The 19,233-nt window shown below is 37.4% G+C and overlaps 1 protein-coding gene and 1 long non-coding RNA gene across 3 annotated transcripts in view; one reads left to right on the plus strand and one right to left on the minus strand.

Moving 5' to 3' along the window:
• The window catches only part of spata17 (spermatogenesis associated 17), a 31,343-nt gene extending 20,419 nt beyond the window's left edge, over positions 1-10,924 (plus strand). Inside the window, exon 10 of one of the 2 annotated variants that reach the window (XM_056767095.1) lies at positions 10,789-10,924. In XM_056767095.1, the coding sequence (XP_056623073.1) occupies positions 10,789-10,869 (81 nt within the window). In that variant the 3' untranslated portion in view covers positions 10,870-10,924. Of the gene's footprint in view, positions 1-4,064; positions 4,157-10,788 lie in introns of those variants that run through there. The other variant, XM_056767097.1, reaches the window with a different exon arrangement.
• LOC130436453 (uncharacterized) overlaps positions 1-19,233 on the minus strand; it is an 83,812-nt gene that overhangs the window by 11,261 nt on the left and 53,318 nt on the right. The window lies entirely within an intron of this gene.

The raw sequence follows: 19,233 nt of genomic DNA on the forward strand, positions 1-19,233 counted from the left end.
GTAACCATTGTTTCCTCAGAAGTTCTTCCTTTGGTAGTTTAAATAAGACGGACTTAGTTTCACAACATAGAACACAGGTTCTAGACATGATGCACACGCATCACGAACAAGCGACAGTGTTTGGGGGAGAAGAGTGAAGTTTTCTCGGCAGTCCCAGCAAAACGTAGGCGGGGACTATTTCTAGTGACGTAGATAGCGGCTTGTTTTCAAACACGGCAACACAACAGACTGCATGAAATGTAATTTTCATGATCTAATGTTACTTACTCTTTAATCTTTCAGTGCCATTGACGAGTTGTCTCGTCATTTAAAAAAAACGCTTCCCCGCCAAAGACCAGTTTTTACGGCAATCAGTTTTAGTACTGTTTTACAGCAGATGGCGCTATTAAACAACTTTTGGAAAAAGTATAGAATCCCAGAGCCTGGAACGTATATGTTTTAGCGGTTTTTAATGATTGTTCTGAGTGGAATCTGGGCGGAATCTTTGACAAAAAACGTTAAATATCTCAGCTGTTTAATCACAATGATGCATTTTTGAAGAAACCTACCCACATCTACGGAGTGATAAAAAACGAACAAATGAAGATAGAAGAATACGGTTTATTTCGTTCAAAAGCTGAGACTCTGTTCTTTCCTTTGACAAAAAATGTACTGTTTGCAATTAAAGTTGGGAGACAATGTTAAAAAATTCTGGTGTAGTCTGCCATCTTTTTTTTAAAGAGTCTGGCGGCGAATGAGTTAAGTAAAAACTATGGAAGCCAGGAAACTGTGAGAAAAACGCACAGTTTTTTTGGTGTGGTAAGAAAGACGCGTGAGTAGAGATTTTGGCGCTATTTGACGCAGGTTCGAATCCCCCTTTTGCCAATCTCATTCTTCTTCATTTTCACATAACATATCAGACCATACACGCATTTATGAAAATACGAAAATATTACACATACGAAAATTTTGATTATTAAATTTAACTGTTAAGTAGCCTAGAGTGTGTTGCCTGCCTGTCTAGCAACATTTGTTTATACATAACATAAAATAACTGTTTGTCTTTTCAAAAGTTCTGTCGCGTTTCATGAAGTTCATTGAGTTAGTTGGCTCCTGTGATTTCGGTTAAACGAAATGGTCAGTGCCTTGACTAGTAAACAATGGAGCCGATTGAGACACAGCCATGGATTTAAGGAAACCGCAGCGTGAAAGTCAGGGTGTAGCTTAAATGTGAAATTAAGTTTAATATATCAAGCATTCCTCAAGTGGAATGCATTTGACTTACGGTACTCTGCGCTACTTGTTTAAAAAACAACGCGGAAATACTGTTAGAAAGTGCTAGAAAGTGCTTATCGATCAACAGTAAAGTAAAAAAAGACAAGACTTTTCTTAAGCAGTGTTAAAGTGGAAAATGACTACAATTTGGGAGCTGATATTCTGTGCTTTTGATCTGGTTGCCCATGCCAAGCTCATTAACCCATATCAAAGCCGCCTCAATGCCTGTAATTAATGCAATCAGCACATGCAGCACAATGATGGCGTCATTGCTTTGAATGAATTAATCTCTCCAGGGCTGTACGTAAACTTGTTTGCACATAACACCGGTGCTACAGAGGTTTAAAGTTTTGTAGCACAGGCCAAACAGTTGTAGCACAAGCATATCTCTATTATCATCTTCATAAAAACACAAGTGCAGGTCATCACATAAATAGGCCGATAATTGAAAAAGGACATTAACGTCACATCCTTTTTAGTTACCAAATTTTTCAATTTCTGAGTTCTGTATTTTATACAGTAGTAAATACATTTGTCCATAAAAATAACTAGAAGAGACCCCTAGTGGTACGTGACAAAAATTTAAAACTCTATATATTTATTTTGGGTTTTAAAAACCATTTCAAATATTATACATGATCAATAAATACAGGATACATATCATATAGGCTATGTTCAGTTTTAATATGGTTATATGAATGATTGTTTGTTTATCATTTGTGACCCTAGATCACACAACAAGTTTTAAGGAGCACGGGAACATTTTTACTAGAAGACAAAAATACATTGTATGGGTCAAATTGATTGATTTTTCTTTTATGCCAAAAATCATTAGAATATTAAGATCATGTTCCATAAAGATATTTTGTAAATTTCCTACCTTAAATATATAAAAACTTAATTTTTGTGAGTGGATGGCCTGCTACAGCACCTCTGATTAACAACTTCAAAGGCAATTTCCTCAATATTTAGATTTGTTTTGCTTCCTCAGATTCCAGAGTTTTAAACTGTTGTATCTCTGCCAGATATTGTCTGATCCTAACATCCCAAACATCCATATAAAGCTTAATTATTCAGCTTTCATACCATGTAAAAATCACAGTTTTGAAAAATTGTCCTATGAGACTGGTTTTGTTGTCCAGGGTCACATTTGCGTTTATAATACGTCCGTCTGTCCGGCCCAAATGTACATTCCGGTCCCATACATGAAAAGTTCCGGTGCTCCAGATTGCCAGACCGCCCCTGGTTAAGGCTGTTCTTTACTTTGACAGGAACAAGCAGGTTTTTATGTTGCATCGCGCCTGTTGTGTCCCGTGTTAACGACGCAGTGTTAAAATGTGTCTGACCAACACCTTACTTAACCCTAAAATCACCGCCGCAAAGGAAAATTTTGCCAAAAACGTGCGTTTCACGAACTGGCAAACCATGTAAAATAGGTATGAATTCCCATCAGATTGCGCTGATATATATACATATGAAAGATACCGTATATTAAAATACATTAGATTATAACTGGTGCTGGGTGACACGAAAAAGAGGTAAATTCATGTCACGAATACACGCAAGACTGAATTGAATCATGACGTAAGTAAACATTAATTTGAGTGTTTATTCATGTGTTTTTCTATGGCGGTCATTAGATGGTACATGGAACAACTAATATTATTAAGGTGGTACTTGATCTAAAAAGTTTGAGAACCATTGATGTAGATCAAAGGACTCGATGCAGCTGTTTTAATTGCAAAAACGAAATAAAAATAAAATCAAAAGTGCAACTACAAACGCACTTCACACATCTAATGCCTAATGCACCCGCCAAACTGTATCGTACGCGTGCTACACTATTACATTTATTGATAGCACAGACCACTTTTTTCGTTGCAATTGTACAGCCCTGCTCTCCCCTGAACACAAGTCTGATGAGTTATCTGAACAAACTCTCATTCTCTCCCACAACTCATCACCATGCCCATCCATTTCACTGGGGGTGATGGGTATGTTTTGCACGTCTAATTGTTATATTTATTCACCTTCTCTAAAGATTTCAAGCACAGAACTTGTTTTGATTAATCAAAATGCATTCTACGCGAGTGATGTACTCCAGAAGATGCCCTCCATTTAACCCGGGTCACAGAAAGATCTAGGAGCTGGAGGCTCTGGTGTTCCCATGAGAATTGTGCATGTTAAGACATTTTCAATAGGTTTGATTTTTATATTAGATTTATGCAAACAGTTTACTTACCACATTCTGTATTTCTGTCTAACATGACTTAACATTGTCTGCCGCTGAGTACTTTGGATCTTTCCATTACGGCATTGTAACGTGAAAATATCTGTCTTTTATTCAAAATGTATGTTAACTCTGTAGATCCAGATGGAGGTAAATAAATATTTTATCCTTAAGTACATGCTTTATGTACATATAAGAAATGTATACATTGCGAAACAGCAGTAGGTATATTATGTTAAAATAATTTTTAAAGGAATAAGCTTTGTCCATTGATGACGATCCCGAGCTTTAAAACATAAATTGATTCTTAAGAGGAAATTAGATGGCACTTATTACACTGTCTAACTAGTAACCCAGTGTCATTTGTCTGTGGCTTGATAAATGTTTCACGTTTGCCTACCTCTGATGGTTACCAATGAGAAATACGTCGCACACAAACCAGTTTTTTTAATAAATCTCCTAAGCCTCTCAGTCCTTGCATTGACTCGCAAGAAGATAATGATGGATATGGTAATTTCCAAGTGCATTTCTGATTAAATTAAAGGCGCTCTCTTTTTCCTTTCTTTGCTCATTTCTTCAGCCCACCCCTCACCGGACCCACACCTTGAAATGTATTATTTCCCAGATTAACATGTCTTCACCTGAAAGCAGTGCTTGGTGATTCATCTCAATTGTGGAGATAAAAGTAGGTGATGCAGGAAGGATTACAGAGGCTTCGGACACATAACTATAATGAACTTTACCTCTGATTTTAGAATCTGGGTCCTGTTCCAAAGGTTCTTTGAAGTCCAGATGTTTTTTTTCTTTTGAACACTGACGTTCATTAAATAAAAAACAGTCCTCCTGAACTGTAAAAAAATAGTTTTTTGATTTTTAAGTTAACATGTTAAATTGAATAAACAAATTCAGAAAAAAGTTGGTTAAATTTAAAAAAAAAATGACATTGAAACTACTAAACTAAAACCATTTTTACCTTAAACTAAACTGATATTCATGCAAAAATATGTACAATAACTAAACCTTCAACATATATATTCTTTTTTTGAAACTTGAAAGATCATTTTGTGTCTTAGAGGTTGATTCTTATTAAGACTAACAGATTTCACTTGTTATCTCTAAGTAATAATTTTTGATATTGTAAATTGTGGGAAAATTATTATAGATTTTCTTTTTTAGGGCTGTCAAACGATTAATCGTGATTAATCGCTTCCAGAATAAAATTTTGTGTTTACATAATATATGTCTGTGTACTGTGCATATTTATTTTGTATTTATAAACACAAACATAAACACATACACACAGTACATGTATATATTTATGAAACATTTAGATGGATTTATTTCTATTTATGTACCAATATTTTATATTACATATAAATCTTTATTCATTTTTAAAAAAAAATCTGAAAAATATACATGAACAGTGTATATATGTGTTTAAAAATACAAAATGAATATGCACAGTACACAAACATTTATTATGTTAAGGCAAACTATTATGGATGTGATTTATCTCGATTAATCTTTGGCAGCCCTAAATTTCACTATTTTACAAAGTGAAGAATTAAGTGTTGTATAAGGGAAAAATAAAGCAATATCAAGGTAGATAATACTTTTATTATTTATTTAAATTTTTTCATTATATTATTTATATTACACATAAACTATTATATCTAGTGTTATGCAATAATAAGACAAATGATTAAATATCAGTTCCACCACAAAACTAAATATAATGTGAGATACTCTGTAGTGGAAATGACATTTCATTGATAGTTTAGAGAAGTTAATAGGCAAAGAACTGAGTAAATTCTTATGCATGTGCACCATTGAGCAGAGTAAGTAAACAAATTAAATCAACTACACAGTTTGAAAAGTACTTTTGAGGGAGTTTAATTTTTAAAAAGCCAAAAGTGCCAATAGTTGAAAAAACATCCTTAAATGCAAATCAGCAAAAGGCTGAATTTCAATGATTCAAGCGTTTGAAGATATGAAGTGACGGCACACGGCGATGTTAAAGATCAGGAGTGATGCAGACAGACAGAAAGGCACCGGGTCCGTGCTTTCTCCTCTCCTCTATAATTAGTGCATTAGTTAATAGCCCCTTGACTAGGATGACCCTTCTAAGGTCCATACGGTGGCCACTGACAAACCAGGCCTGTGTTTTGATGTTTGCATCATCACCGATGCTAACAAATGGAACCAGCAGGGCTAATTAAAGAGGCTAATACAGTGCAGGCGATGGCATTGCCTCGGCACAAAAGCTGTCTCTTTCGCCTTGCATTAGACTTTCATCAATCACATTTTTAAACTGATATATCTTAGCGCCCGAATACCAGCACACTGCCTGAACCCACAGTTATATTCCTTCTATTTTAATGTTGCTTCAGTAATTGCTTTTCCAAACCCCGTCTGCCAGACACCCCCTACACGCAATGGCCCCTGATAATATTGCCTCCAAGCACAACTTTAGTTTTTTTTTTAATTATTGCTGTAGCACAGACTTCAACCAGAATATTTAGGCAAAAAAGATGCTTTGTTACCAGCTTAATCATTTCCGGAATCATGCTTCACGGTGTTATGCGTGATATATGAGGTATGTTTAAATGCGTATGATATTCATAATGCGCAATAAACAAGTTATAAAAGTAGGACAACCTGCTTTGAGTCCAGTGTAGGAAATAGCACATGAGTGTTTCTATTACGCGCACACACACACATGCTCATATCCCAGACTGGACTACATTAGTGACCAAGACCCTCTTGGTGATTCACTATATCCATTTTATAGGCATATTAAATCCCTCTGCCCCTTCATCTGCCACGTAATAAACAATTCACCTGACACATCTCACACTTTTTTGTTACATATGTATCAATTAACTTTAAACCTTTTTCTATTATGTCAGCATTTTGTGTTTTACAATCATTCATATAAATAGTAAATAAATATAAATTGTTCCAATTGATTCGGAATGGCCTTTGGCATAAACGTTACTAAGTACAGCAAATAAAAGTAATTCAACTGTTTCAATAATGAATGACGATTAAAATAAAGAGATGTGAATTTTTTTTTTGATAGATCAGATGGCAATTATTGTAATACGTACATATTCTTTATATTCAGTTTAAAGATCAATATTTAGTAAGAGTGGTGCTTGAAAGATATTGGTCTTTTTGCATAGCTGTAATTAAAAAGATTTCTCTTTTCACCGTATGTATAAATGAATTAAATCGGAAGAAATGTGTGTTACTGTCTGAGGACAGTTTTGTGTTCACGTGCAAGTTACGTACATCCGAAATATCATTTAGATGGCATGCACTGGGTCTCTTCAGTAAAAACAAATGGATTACTTTTCCAACAATGTATTAAATAATTACATGGAAATGACAATTATTCTGGTATTTTCCAGTATACATATGCACATGACTGTATCCCATATAGCAGGGGATATATATATATATATCTACATTTCTGATTGAATGGTAGATAAAGTTCTCATAAACACAAAATCAAATTACATTTCATGTTAACAGTTTTATGTTAATAACACTTCAACGAGTGTAAACCGCTTCGAATAAGTAAAAAACTAGCCATGTATGAAAGAGCGCTCCACGATTTCCCCACCGGCCTGCGCATTGGGAATTACTCCGTCAACTTCTCACGAGCTAAAATAATGTAAACTCATTTCGGCTGAGGCCTGGCTAAGATGTCAGTGCGTATGAATGCGAAAAGTGCATTGGACACATTAGGACTTGACAGGGGCCCTTCTTGAAATAAGTGAAATTAATGGAGCTCTTTTCATGTACGACAAGGCCGCGGCACCCCTTTCAGGCTGCTTACAGTCAAAGAAAAGTCAATACTTTTTTATTACTCCAGGCTGACCTACCTTCTGCACTACAAGTGCTAGCTGTGCTAATTGGTTTCAGTTGTGCAGAAAAAATGGAAAAGCTTCATTCCAAAGAACACTGGAGCAAATAAATCAATCTCATATTTTTTATCCCTTGTCTGTTTTTATTGGGCGATGTTGGAGAGAGAGGCAACAAATGCTTAGTTAAAATATGGGTTCCACAGGCTAAACAGTGTCTAAGTGCCCTGAGTGCTCATCTGAAGTCAGCTGTTGTTCCACTGTTGTTACGTAGCCCCTTAAATGTAGCACACGCCGAGGTGAAAGATAACACAGAACGTGCATCTAAAGCTGTTTTGAGAGAACAGGTGACAAATAGAACGTTTAGAGGAGAGATTCATTTTGTAAATTTGCAAAGAATGAGCGTATTTTATTAATGCTGCATGCTGAATCCAATAAGGGAAAAATACAATTTGAAAGATATGGTGGGTATTTGAGTAGGAATATCTACAATTCTGAAATATAATATTTCCAACATTTAAATTAGCAACTAAATACCCGTTTTAGAATTTCGTTTTAAGTTATTGAAAAACATTTTTGTATAAAAAATAACGTATGCAACTTATGCATTCAGCCATGCACCCTTTAAGCCATGCCAAATTAAAAGACCATTCCAAATTTTCATTTAATCAGCATTTCTAGATGTTTTCTGGTCATTCCAGTCCAGTGTCTGATGAATTTCAACAAAATCAAACCTCAGGAGTGACAAAGTCAGCCAACAGGAATGTGATAGAATGACCGCATGACAAGACTCATGAAAACTGTGATAAAAATCCAGGTTATCACATATTTTTTACTCAACTTAAATACATCTACAAATATTACTGTTGTATTGCTTAAAAGTGAATATTAACTTGTTTTCTTGCAGTATTTGAGGTCTGAAAAACTACAGTGTATCTTTTCTATTATTTTGACCGTTGTTTTCCAGTTTATATTTTTTAGTAAATAAATGCAAATAGAAACAATATATTTTATTAAATGTCTGGGTGAAATATTGTCAGTAGTTCACAAAATAAAACCAAAATGACCTCTTTCTCCGTTTACACACCCAGTCATGACTAAATCTGCACAAAAACCTTATCGCACTGACAGAAATTAAAGCTTTTGCTATCAATGTCATCCTTCTGATGACTGCAAGTGTTGTGAATGAATTTATTTTCCACTTTTAAAACTGTGTCCTTTCGCATTTCTTGTCAGAGTTAGCGCGGAGTGCTGTTTACAAAGACAGCTAGCTGCAGCTTTCCTGCGGCTAAAGCACACAGATGATTGTCATGCTTGCATACGCTGACTGACAGAGAGATCACATGCATGCCTGCCAAAGGGAAACAGTCAGCGCCCCAGTCTTTGACATTACTTCGTCCTTGCTCAACTTCAGCTTATTTTAGTCTTTAAAAAAGGAAATATATAAATATATCGCCTCCCCGAACCACTCCCCGTCATCTCGCCATTCTTAATTCATGCCTATTATTTCTATTTTAACACAGTAGTGCTCCTCACAAGCTCTTCTATCAGGCAGTTTAGGATGAGGTGTTGTTGTACACCAGATCAGCCTCTAGGGGGGGCTACTGAGAACAACACAGACTCTGTAGCTGCTGTAGCAACTAGGCCACACGTGGAATCCAGTCCAACTAAAAATACCTGACGAAGACTTTTTTGGAGTACTGCAAAAAAGAGGGCAGGATTTGTTGTAGCTAAGGTATTTATCATTAACTGGCTGATGTATTAGAGAAATGATGAAGAGGCAGTGCTGTGTTATGAGGTTAGGGTGTTTGTCCATGAATAAGAAAGGTGTGCGTTTTTCTCTGTATGTGTGTGAAGCTGGACTAAATGACTTCATCTTTTAACCCAATAAAGATCAGGGCCCGTATTCATGAAAAATCCTAGTATCAAAATTCTAAGAAAATTCTGTGGGCGTTTTCCCTTAAAATTACAGAAAAGATCCTAGTAAAGAAAAAAGTAATTATTAAAGCATCTTATCCTTTAAAAGAGCTCTTTAGGTCCAACATTTTAGGAGTTGCGAGGAGGACTTTTAAGTGACTTTTAATGGAGGAAACACGAATAGTGAGAAGAAATGTGTTTGACAAAAGTAATACGATATTTTATTTGTATTGTTTTTTGTATGTGTTCAACTTTTGTTTATCTTGGTATTCCAAATGGTAAACGCGCTATAAAATAAAATGACATTGAATTGAATGACAGTGTGTTAATAAGACTCAACACATTAGATCATGTAGGGTTCATGTTTGTGACCGATCCTATTAAAGACACGCTAACATCTCCAAGACAACACAGAAATGCCATACCGTCAGAAATAGAAGAAATCACTACATTAACATATTGGCAACTGGAGAAATGTAGCTATGCAGCAGAGAAGATTTGGTTCCGTCACAACCTGGTGAACAACTACAGCACTTACAGAAACTTATTCTGTCACTGTTCATTTTCTTTTAAATACTCTAAATATAACAGCATGGTAAAAAAAAGACAATATATATATATATATATATATATATATATATATATATATATATATATGTATATAGGGTACGTCAGTGCGTGCTTGAGAACGGTAAAAACAGGAAAAAATACATGTGCAATTTCAAACATATGACCCTATACTTAAAAGCGCACCAATCACAGTCTTTAAAAGACTGTTTCATACATAGCAACAGGGTCATCCCCGCCTCCACAAAAAGATAAAAATGTGTGTCTTTTCCTTGCTCAGAGTTGCTTTATAATCTTTTCTCAAGAACCATTTTCCACCGTAAAGAACTTTTCATGAAACAGCAAGGTCCTTTATATTTTAAAAGTAAAAAAATGGTTCTTCATTGTCTAGTACTTTTATTTTTAAGAAAGGATTCTTCTATGTCACAATGAAGCACCTTTAAGGTTCTATGCATGTTACAGGGGACTTTTAGTAACCATACAGTCAAAAATAATTTCTTATTGTATAGCACCCTTATTTTTAAGGATGTACAGAAGATTTACATGACGTGATGTGGACTTATTGATACTCATGCAAATGCACATATAGTGCATGCACAACAGTACCTGTCAAACCTTAAGCTAGACAGAACACGAATAAGATCTCTATGATATCTCAATCGTGTGTCCTAGACAGCAATAAGGTAATAAGACAAGCTAGTTGAGACTATCATTTTCAATTTTTACTATTATTATTGACAGGCACAAAAACTTTATGAAACATACACAAGAACTCATTTCAAACCCCTGAGCTACGACAGAGCAACCTGTGTGCAACTTTTTTTGCAAGCGTGTTTGTGCGTGTGTGTGGTAGAGAGAGAGATAAATAAATATGAAATAAATGCAACATCTCTTCTGTATATAACACTTTTTCTCACTCCTGACATCCAATCAATGTGCTTATCATTTCAGCCCTTCAAGACCGTCTTTACCAGCTGTCACGTCTTTGACAAGTTTGGACGACTGTACTCCAATGCTGGTAATATTGTATGAGATGGCGTAGCAGAAAACAGACAAAATCAATCAATAAATGAAATTAAATATCCAATTATGCGTCATTTGTTTGTCTAGCTCACAAAGTGCGAAGGTGAAAAAAGGTGAAGCGAACAGTTTAACATTCAGTAAAAACATCTCATCCTTTTAACACAGTTACTATAATTTATATTTGTTTTACCTTCAGCTGCTTTTTGTAGTCAATATGTGCTGTGTTGATGAAGAATTCTATCAGAGAACTTAAGAGCAACAATTTTGGTCCTACAAAAGAGACTAATGAAATTCCTCCATTAGTTTACACACTTACAGATGTCACAAGTGGATTCTTACATCACCTCAATTAATCAACATATGCAGACAGAGCGGACGCCCCCTCATCGCATCGCTTCTGGAATTGAGCTTTGTTTTCAAGTATTTCCCATGCATTGTTGCCGCTGAAAATAAATGTCATTTAATTTCAGTGAGTGGGAAAAGGTGAAGAAACTGATCCAGTCCATTTTCATTTTCACAAATAATTCTGAGTGCTTTGTTCTACTGTGTATGTGGAGGGGCCTATGGATGTACATTGCTGACTGACCGGCATTCTCACCAGCATCCTCTTGATGAATCGGAGGCTCGAGCGGCAGTAATTTGGAGATGCAGGGGCTATCTCTTTGATTGCTCATAGTCCGAGGTAGTTCATCACTTCACAATAACTCAGCCTGCTGCTGACTCCTGTCTCCAAAACACTGACACTTTTCCATCAGGGCGATTAAAAAAGCCCTAGTTCCCTGAGCTGATTACTTCCTGTTTTTACACTAACTTCGGCCCTATGGAAAGAAAGGGGCATCCCACTTACGGTTACCAGGCGTGTGATGTCGCATTTCCTTACCATCGCAGCAGAATCATGCTATACTCTAGTGATATTTCAGACAGCAATTTTCGTTCTTAGTAACAATACCATGTTTAGTCATGTCATTATTGACTGACAATTGACCCTTCGCAGAGCCCGCCCCCTTGTGCTATGTCTGACATCAGCCAAAGCGCTTCCAGAATATTTATCGTGAAATAATCATTTCTGAGGAAGAAAACGTGTGCTTTCAGCCAAAAGCAATAAGAAAGTCTGCAATAATCGTTTAAGGTATATATTCAGAATATGAAAGTGACTCGGAATAAAGTAAACAAAATAAAGATTGGAGGTCTAGCCTAACATACTGTGCTTTATTTTATAAATTGAGAAAAATTGAGTGTAAATATAAAAGTCACAGCTGCGTTTGTTTCAATGAAAACCGTTTATTAGCGGAAAACCTCCACTACAATCTTCTTCAAACCTTCTTGAATGGAATTTACCTTCTTGACATGTTTATGTTGTAAAACTTTTTGTAGGCTGAAGACAGAGCAGTAAAAATAATGATAGCGGGCGGGGTTTTTTTTGTAAGGTTGTACGGCTAAATGTAGATTAACTATCTGGATTGCGTTCACATTACACTGAGATCCGATCACATTTCTCGACTACCTCTGGATCAGGACACGATCGCATGACATTCCGATCAGAAGCGTGTTTACACTTGTCTTTTCAGGGTTGCATGTAAATGACAAAATGTAAACGCACCCTTTGTCGCTGTGTGTTGCTTGTCTCTGCTATGAAATCGTTTGAGATCGTTTGAAGTCCTAATAACAGTCCCCTCCAGTAACTGACGAGAGACGGATGACGTGACTCAACTGCTTAACTCCTATTGGAGGTTGTTCGCGGAAGTCGCTCATAATTTGCATAAAGTTAAACAATTCTCAACTTTTGTTGCTTGACTCCCATCGCTGGATATGCCCACATCCTGCAACTAACGGTAACTGTTGTCCGTGTCACCAAAAGTTGCCAGCTCTCCGTTGAAATGAATGAGATCGCGTCGCTCGGCCACTGCTACTGTAGTTTCTGGACGCTGAAAGGGGCATAATGTGCAGCCGGTTAAACTCTATTGTTCGATTGTCGGTCAGAATGCCGAATAGCATCAGGGAACGGATAATACCGGTGTTAGGATTTGTCCGGTCGCCTGTCAATCAAACGCCACGCGAAGGGTCAATTAAAGGTCCAGTGTATAAAATTTACACTGAGACATTTCTTCAAATTTTCTTTTGTGTTTCTCAAACTATAAAAATCTCAAAATATGCTTGATATACAACTAAAATAAGCAAAGTTTACTGCTTACTGCACTGAAGCAACCCGACAAGACCCCAAGATTGAGAACCTCTGAACAAGAATACGCTAAAGCTTTTCCCTAAATTCAGCATAATCTGACCTGTAAACATAATAAAACTAATTAGGTATTTCTTTATTACATCATATTAAACCTCACAGAACAACGCTGTCTGAGTGTTGGCGTACATAGAGGGCTTTTTGATGGGCTATCTGGACAGGTCTTGGCTTCGCCTCTGAAGTGGAGCGCAGCCAACATGTACCAAAGAGAATGAGGCACTCTGACGGTGGGACGTCCTCTTCACAGAGTGAAGCCATATGCAAGAGAGAAGATACACCACTGAGGAGGGGAAGAATGGAGAAGTGTGGTAAAGCCTGCTAATGAGTAGAGACAGGGAAAAATTGAATCCCCTCATCTTTATATCACAGGGAAGTCCATTGGTGTGATATACTAAACATGTTTCTCAACATTTTTGTTTGCAATATAGCATGGACATAACAGGAATATAAAATGTCAAATTTGCTATTTTAAGACTTATGCCAAGTAGCTTTTGTGTATTTTATTTTGAAGTTTTACGTGACAAACAATTTATTTAAAAAAGTTATTTACTTTTAATCTACTCTCTGTTTATGAATGACATCATTAAGACAAGTACACAGCAACTCAGTCCATTGCTTCACTACTACACTGCATAAATCTAAAGTTCTTTCTAAAGTACATGAGCCATCATTCATTCTTTCTGGCTTTGAGAGAACAACTGTGTGAGGCCGGTGAGCGTCTGGGTCGGTCCAGGTTTAGGGTCAGAGTCATCATTCAGACCATCACTCACAGAGAAAAGGGGGGTCCGAGCATGGAGGGTGGGGAGTCCTCCTTTTTCGACTCCCGGCCAACGGCTTGTGTGTGCGGGAGAGATAGAAAAAGAGAGGGGGTCAGAGTGCTGACAGTGAAGTGATGGGCTGTCTTAGTTTACCGCTGAGCCACAGCAGGACGTGTCAGAGTTGCGGGCTCACTGCCCGCGTTGGCTCGCCTTCTACGTGTCTGTCCACCCCGTCCAAGCTTCTCATTTAACTCTTTCAAAAGAAAAATATATATATATATTTTGCTTTTACAAAAACCTTTTGAGCCTGTTTTTGCGCACATTTTAACCCCTAATTTTCATTACCAGAATGCAAAAGAATTCAGTAATATGGTTTTGATGAGTCTAATGTGGAAAAAATATGAATGAGCGAGTGACCTAAACTTTTTCTTTTTTTGTTCACTCCCTTAAGTGCTTCTTGATCATATAAAAATCTCACTTGATTATGATAGTTTGGCAAAAGTTTGGAAATCCATAATAAAATTAAATCTTTTTTTAAATTGACCCATTTAATGTGCACAGTACTACGTATATAGTAAAATACTGTTATTACTCAAAAGCTAGACAAATGCTTAAAACCAATCAAGCATGTGTGATTCTGAGAATACTGTCAGCTTCAATTCCCAGCAAAGTGTTCCAAAATGTGTGCTTGCCACCTACGGTAACGTGTCGTCTTTCATCTCTCTCCAAAACCTGGAAAGCGTTCTCAGCCTTTCATGCAAATGCATCTCATTTGAGACCGACGCACACCAATCTGCAAAATTAAAAGACACAAATCTCCTCTACCGTCCCCCGAGCGGTGAATGAACCTTAAGTAGAGGCTGAGCGCTTTGTAATCTGCGTTAATGTGCTTGTAGGCATGGAATTTGAATTGTACAGAACGAAGCGGGCGAGTCAAGATGAGAGCCCTGCCAGATGCTGTGGCAGATGTGTGGCTCAGCTCACTTGGGTGATTCCATAATTACATTTCGCATGCAGATACGAGCAGGCATTTGGTGCTGCTTCACCGAAAGCTTCGGCCCCTTTGACTTCCCTCAGACTAATGCATAATATTGTGACAGTACGGAGTGTGATTTACTGATCATCCTATTGATTCATATGTTACAAAGCATCAAGTGCAAGCAGCAACAGATGTTTGTGGTCTGTGATCAAACTGTGTTTTGTTTTTTGTGGTGTTTTAAATGAGATATGATGTCTGGTTGGGTCAAGTAGAGCTTGAAGGTGACGCTGAGCTTGTTTTCTAAGTCTTAGCGTTTAGAGACACTTTGAGCTTTGATGCTCATTTTGGCTTAGCACGTTCAAATCAGAACTTTCCTGACACTTCACAGGATTTTGTCATCTTCTGACAACCCACATTGTAGTGGGTTGTCAGAACCCACAACCAGCAAGCTAGTCAGAACCCACAACCAGCAAGCTAGTCGCCAGGGGGTCTACCCCCAATCTGCAGCTAACACCTAGACGCAGGACAACATATCTGGTGACCATAGCAACCCACACCAAACCATCAAGATAAGAGTATTTTACGACCGAATGGAATTTAGTGAGATGAACTCTCTTTACTCAGACATACAATCCCAAATACATCTATATAAAAATTTACATATCTTCATTTATAACCTTTCCATGTATTGATGTTATGTCTGTCTTAAACATTAATCCAAAGTAGTTTGTATGAATGCGTGTAAAACCACTAGACTTATCAGATATGTGGTTCCCACAATCATGAATTTGATCCAGATAATTATAATTGATCATAATAAATTAAATTCATCCCAATATGGGCTGATATTTGTTTCCCTAACAAAGGGTGCTGGAGAATACAGTATATTACTTATAATTGTGATCAAAACTCATGATAATTCTTACAAATTGGGTGAAGAATAGTGTTTAAATAATACTGTCCCTCATTGAATCCTCTAAACATAACAATAAAATACCCAAAAACTACAAATAAGCACATGCAGATAGCTTGAGCACATGCATATAGGACACTTACAAAAAGCGCTTTTGCTCTCACTTTGATCCAAAGTCCAAACAAACTGGAATTCTCCACAACAAATTGGGACACAAATGGAATCCAACAGTCAAGGCAATGATGAATACCGATCAGAAGAGGTATTGACAAGCGTTCGTTCTGCCCGCTGCATCATGAAGAGACAGGTGTCTATCTTAAACAGCCTTATTGACAGGTTTGTACCTCTGGAGATTGTCAGCCGTCTGAGTGACAAGGCGTTATTGATAGATAGGATGTGCTGACGTGCTTTAAAAAAAGAATACAAAGAAATGACTTCTGAAACCCCAGTAATTACAAACAAAAGACCAAACTTCAGAAACGAACCATTGAATAGTCTACTGGGTCTATTTCCCTCTGTTGACCGGGCATGACAGCACCCGTAATGGTCAGGATAGTGGTCGCTCTCAAATAAAGATGATGCTAATAAGCAATGGAGGAGTGTCAGCCGTGGCCCATGCAGAGCGACCCCAGCCCCTGGGTTGTGGTGGTGGACAGGTACTGCTCACTGTGAGGGCCGCACCCCTGCCTGGCTCTGCTTAGAGAATCAATCAGCCCGGCTGTCAGAGACTAACCTGAGCAGACAACCCAGCTATGGAGAAGCAGAGAGAAACACTCCCACTTGGACACCACTTGCTTCTGTATACCAATACTGAGATCCACCCTTAAAGAGACTCAGCCTTTTCTTATACTGCATATATCTGTGGTTCTCTGCATGTGAATGTCATTTGGATGTCATTATTGCCGAACTCCTTTAATTTATATAAATTGTGCCCTGTCTACCCCAGCTACGCTAGTACAGCCGTCAAAAGGATAGTTCACTCGAAAATGAATATTCTGTTATTGTTTACTCATTCTCTTGGCATTTTAAACCTGTTTGACTGACTTTTTTTCTGCAGAACACAAAAGAAGATATTTTGAAGAATGCTTGTAAGCGAACAAAGGCAGTACCCATTGACTTGCATTGGTTCTGTGTCCATACAGTTGAAGTGAATGGGTACCGGCGTTGATAGAACTTTCATTTATGGGTGAACTGTCACTTTAAGAAGATTACACGTTCAGATAAAACTACCGGTTAGCTGTATTAACATATCATTTTAATTACTTTTTACTATCCCTTAAAATTTGTTTGGTTACTGACATTCTTCCAAATATCTATCAGAACAAAGTGTGATTTATAAAGATTTGGAACAACCTGAGGGTAAGCTAATTTTGGATGAACCACCCCTTTAATGTTAAATTTCTGTGCATAAATGTTTTAAAATTATACCTTTAGTATTTTTACCTTATTGTGACATCACATCCTATACACTTGTGTGGTCGTATCTGTTCACACCACTCTCGTCATGCACTGTCCATTTAAAGTGCATGGCTAAGATCATTTTGGATTTCAAGCAACTGTTCAGATCAGCACACTCTTTCTAAATTAGCTCATTTATAATCCCAAACATATGTAATAATACTTATGCTAGCATAATGCCAAAACCAATAACATCTTTGTAACCTCTTACGTTCAACGACGCTAGCATCCATGTTCTCTCAATACATTCTCCCATTCGACATCACAGCCTGCCTGACCTTCTCTTCTCCAGCTCCTGAAGCACACACTCGCATCTACACCATCACTGACACGTCCTGCCTAAGTCTGTGTCTTGCATCACCTCAGGAAACTTGTGGCTAATTTCATTATTTTTGGGGGGGAGCGAAGAGAGAATGCAAATGAATGCAGACAGCTGGTGCCTTCCTGGTGGCGAGGAGTGATGGAGGGCCCCAAGGCCTCGCTCATCAGCCCCTCGCCCTGCTTCCTCTTTTCAGACAGAAGCCCACCGGGGAGGAGGTGGGGAGGCCGATCCGACAGCGGGACCAGATGGTCTGTTAGGTAAAAAGCGCAGCTCATTCGGTTAGCGCGATGCTATCGGTCACCTGGGCGATGGTGCTAATGCCTGTGCAGCCTACGGGCGTCCGATGAGCTTGAGGTGCGGAGTTTCTACGCTAGCCCCCCTTGTGAGGAAAGATAGGCCTTCCAGTCGATCACACACGAACTGCACGCACACGCGGTAGTGGCTGCTGCCTTCTGGTCTGTGACCTGCCTTCATTTGTTTCGAAAGCTAAAGCAGCTGTGCAGTGTTACTGGTTATAAAGATAAATGTATATTTTTGTGTATATGCATATTTGTAATAAATTGTCTTGTAACTTTGTTTGTTATTCTGCAAGAAGCCATGATTTAAGTCATTTATTTGTTATATTTATTTTAATTTAATGTACTTTATATTTAAAATAATATGATATAATATAATATATTTTATTTATTCATTTTATATATATATTTTTTTTTTATTAATTAATTTTTCATTCATTTCTTTATTCATTTTTTTTTCTTTAGTTATTTATTTTATGTTTTATTTTGTTTTGTCTTGTTTTATGCGTTATGCGTTATGCATATTGTGTTTTATGTTATGCTTTATATTATGTTTTATCAGTGCAATGAAATAAACCTGCATAAAACACACAATAAAAACACACAGCGTGTACTCCATTTATGTCAATTAATTTAACATAAAATAAATATGTATATTCTCAAATAGCTATTAAGTATACAGGTCAATATATTATTGAGCAAAATGCACCACATTTTAAATATTTGGAGCAGTCTTTGTCACTTTGATACTTTTTTGTAGACCCTGCCTCCAATACCATATTTTTTTTGACGTGCATAATGTAAATATCATTGCGTTTGACTATGATAAGGATTCAATACGATGTCACGGTTTTATATCGTTTCAAAAATACCCATCATTTTACCATGGTACTATCACAGTACTTTTTTCCGACTATACACCAATGGCGTTCTGACAAGTACGACTTTGTTATATAATTGTAGTGTTCATATTCCCACTTGATGACCTTGTTTTAAATAGGTATGTCCAGCAGTCTATAAATTCATACTGGGAACCCCGAGGCATGGGGTGTGTCTTCCTCTATTTGACCCTTGACACCTGATTAATTAACATATTCCTATTTCCCCCCATATTTTGGGCATCAGAATAAGTGATGTCTCCGGGCTGTCTAGAAAGCAAGATGAAAAAGGACTCCACTGTCAGGTGTCACACAGCGAAGAGGTAAAAGGCCACATCCACAGTGCCCATCTACTGGCTTCCACTGAGAGAGTTGTCAAGTCGTCTTGTGAGCATGTCTCTCTCTCTCCCGCTCTCCTCCGCTGTTTGACATCTGCCAGCTAGCTTCCAACTCCCCAGTCTCCCCATCCAAACAACACTCCATTTACAAACACAGTCGCTGTCCGCATCTCTCTCTCATCAACATTTAGA

The sequence above is a fragment of the Triplophysa dalaica genome, chromosome 15, assembly GCF_015846415.1.
Source record: "Triplophysa dalaica isolate WHDGS20190420 chromosome 15, ASM1584641v1, whole genome shotgun sequence".
NCBI lineage: Eukaryota > Metazoa > Chordata > Actinopteri > Cypriniformes > Nemacheilidae > Triplophysa > Triplophysa dalaica.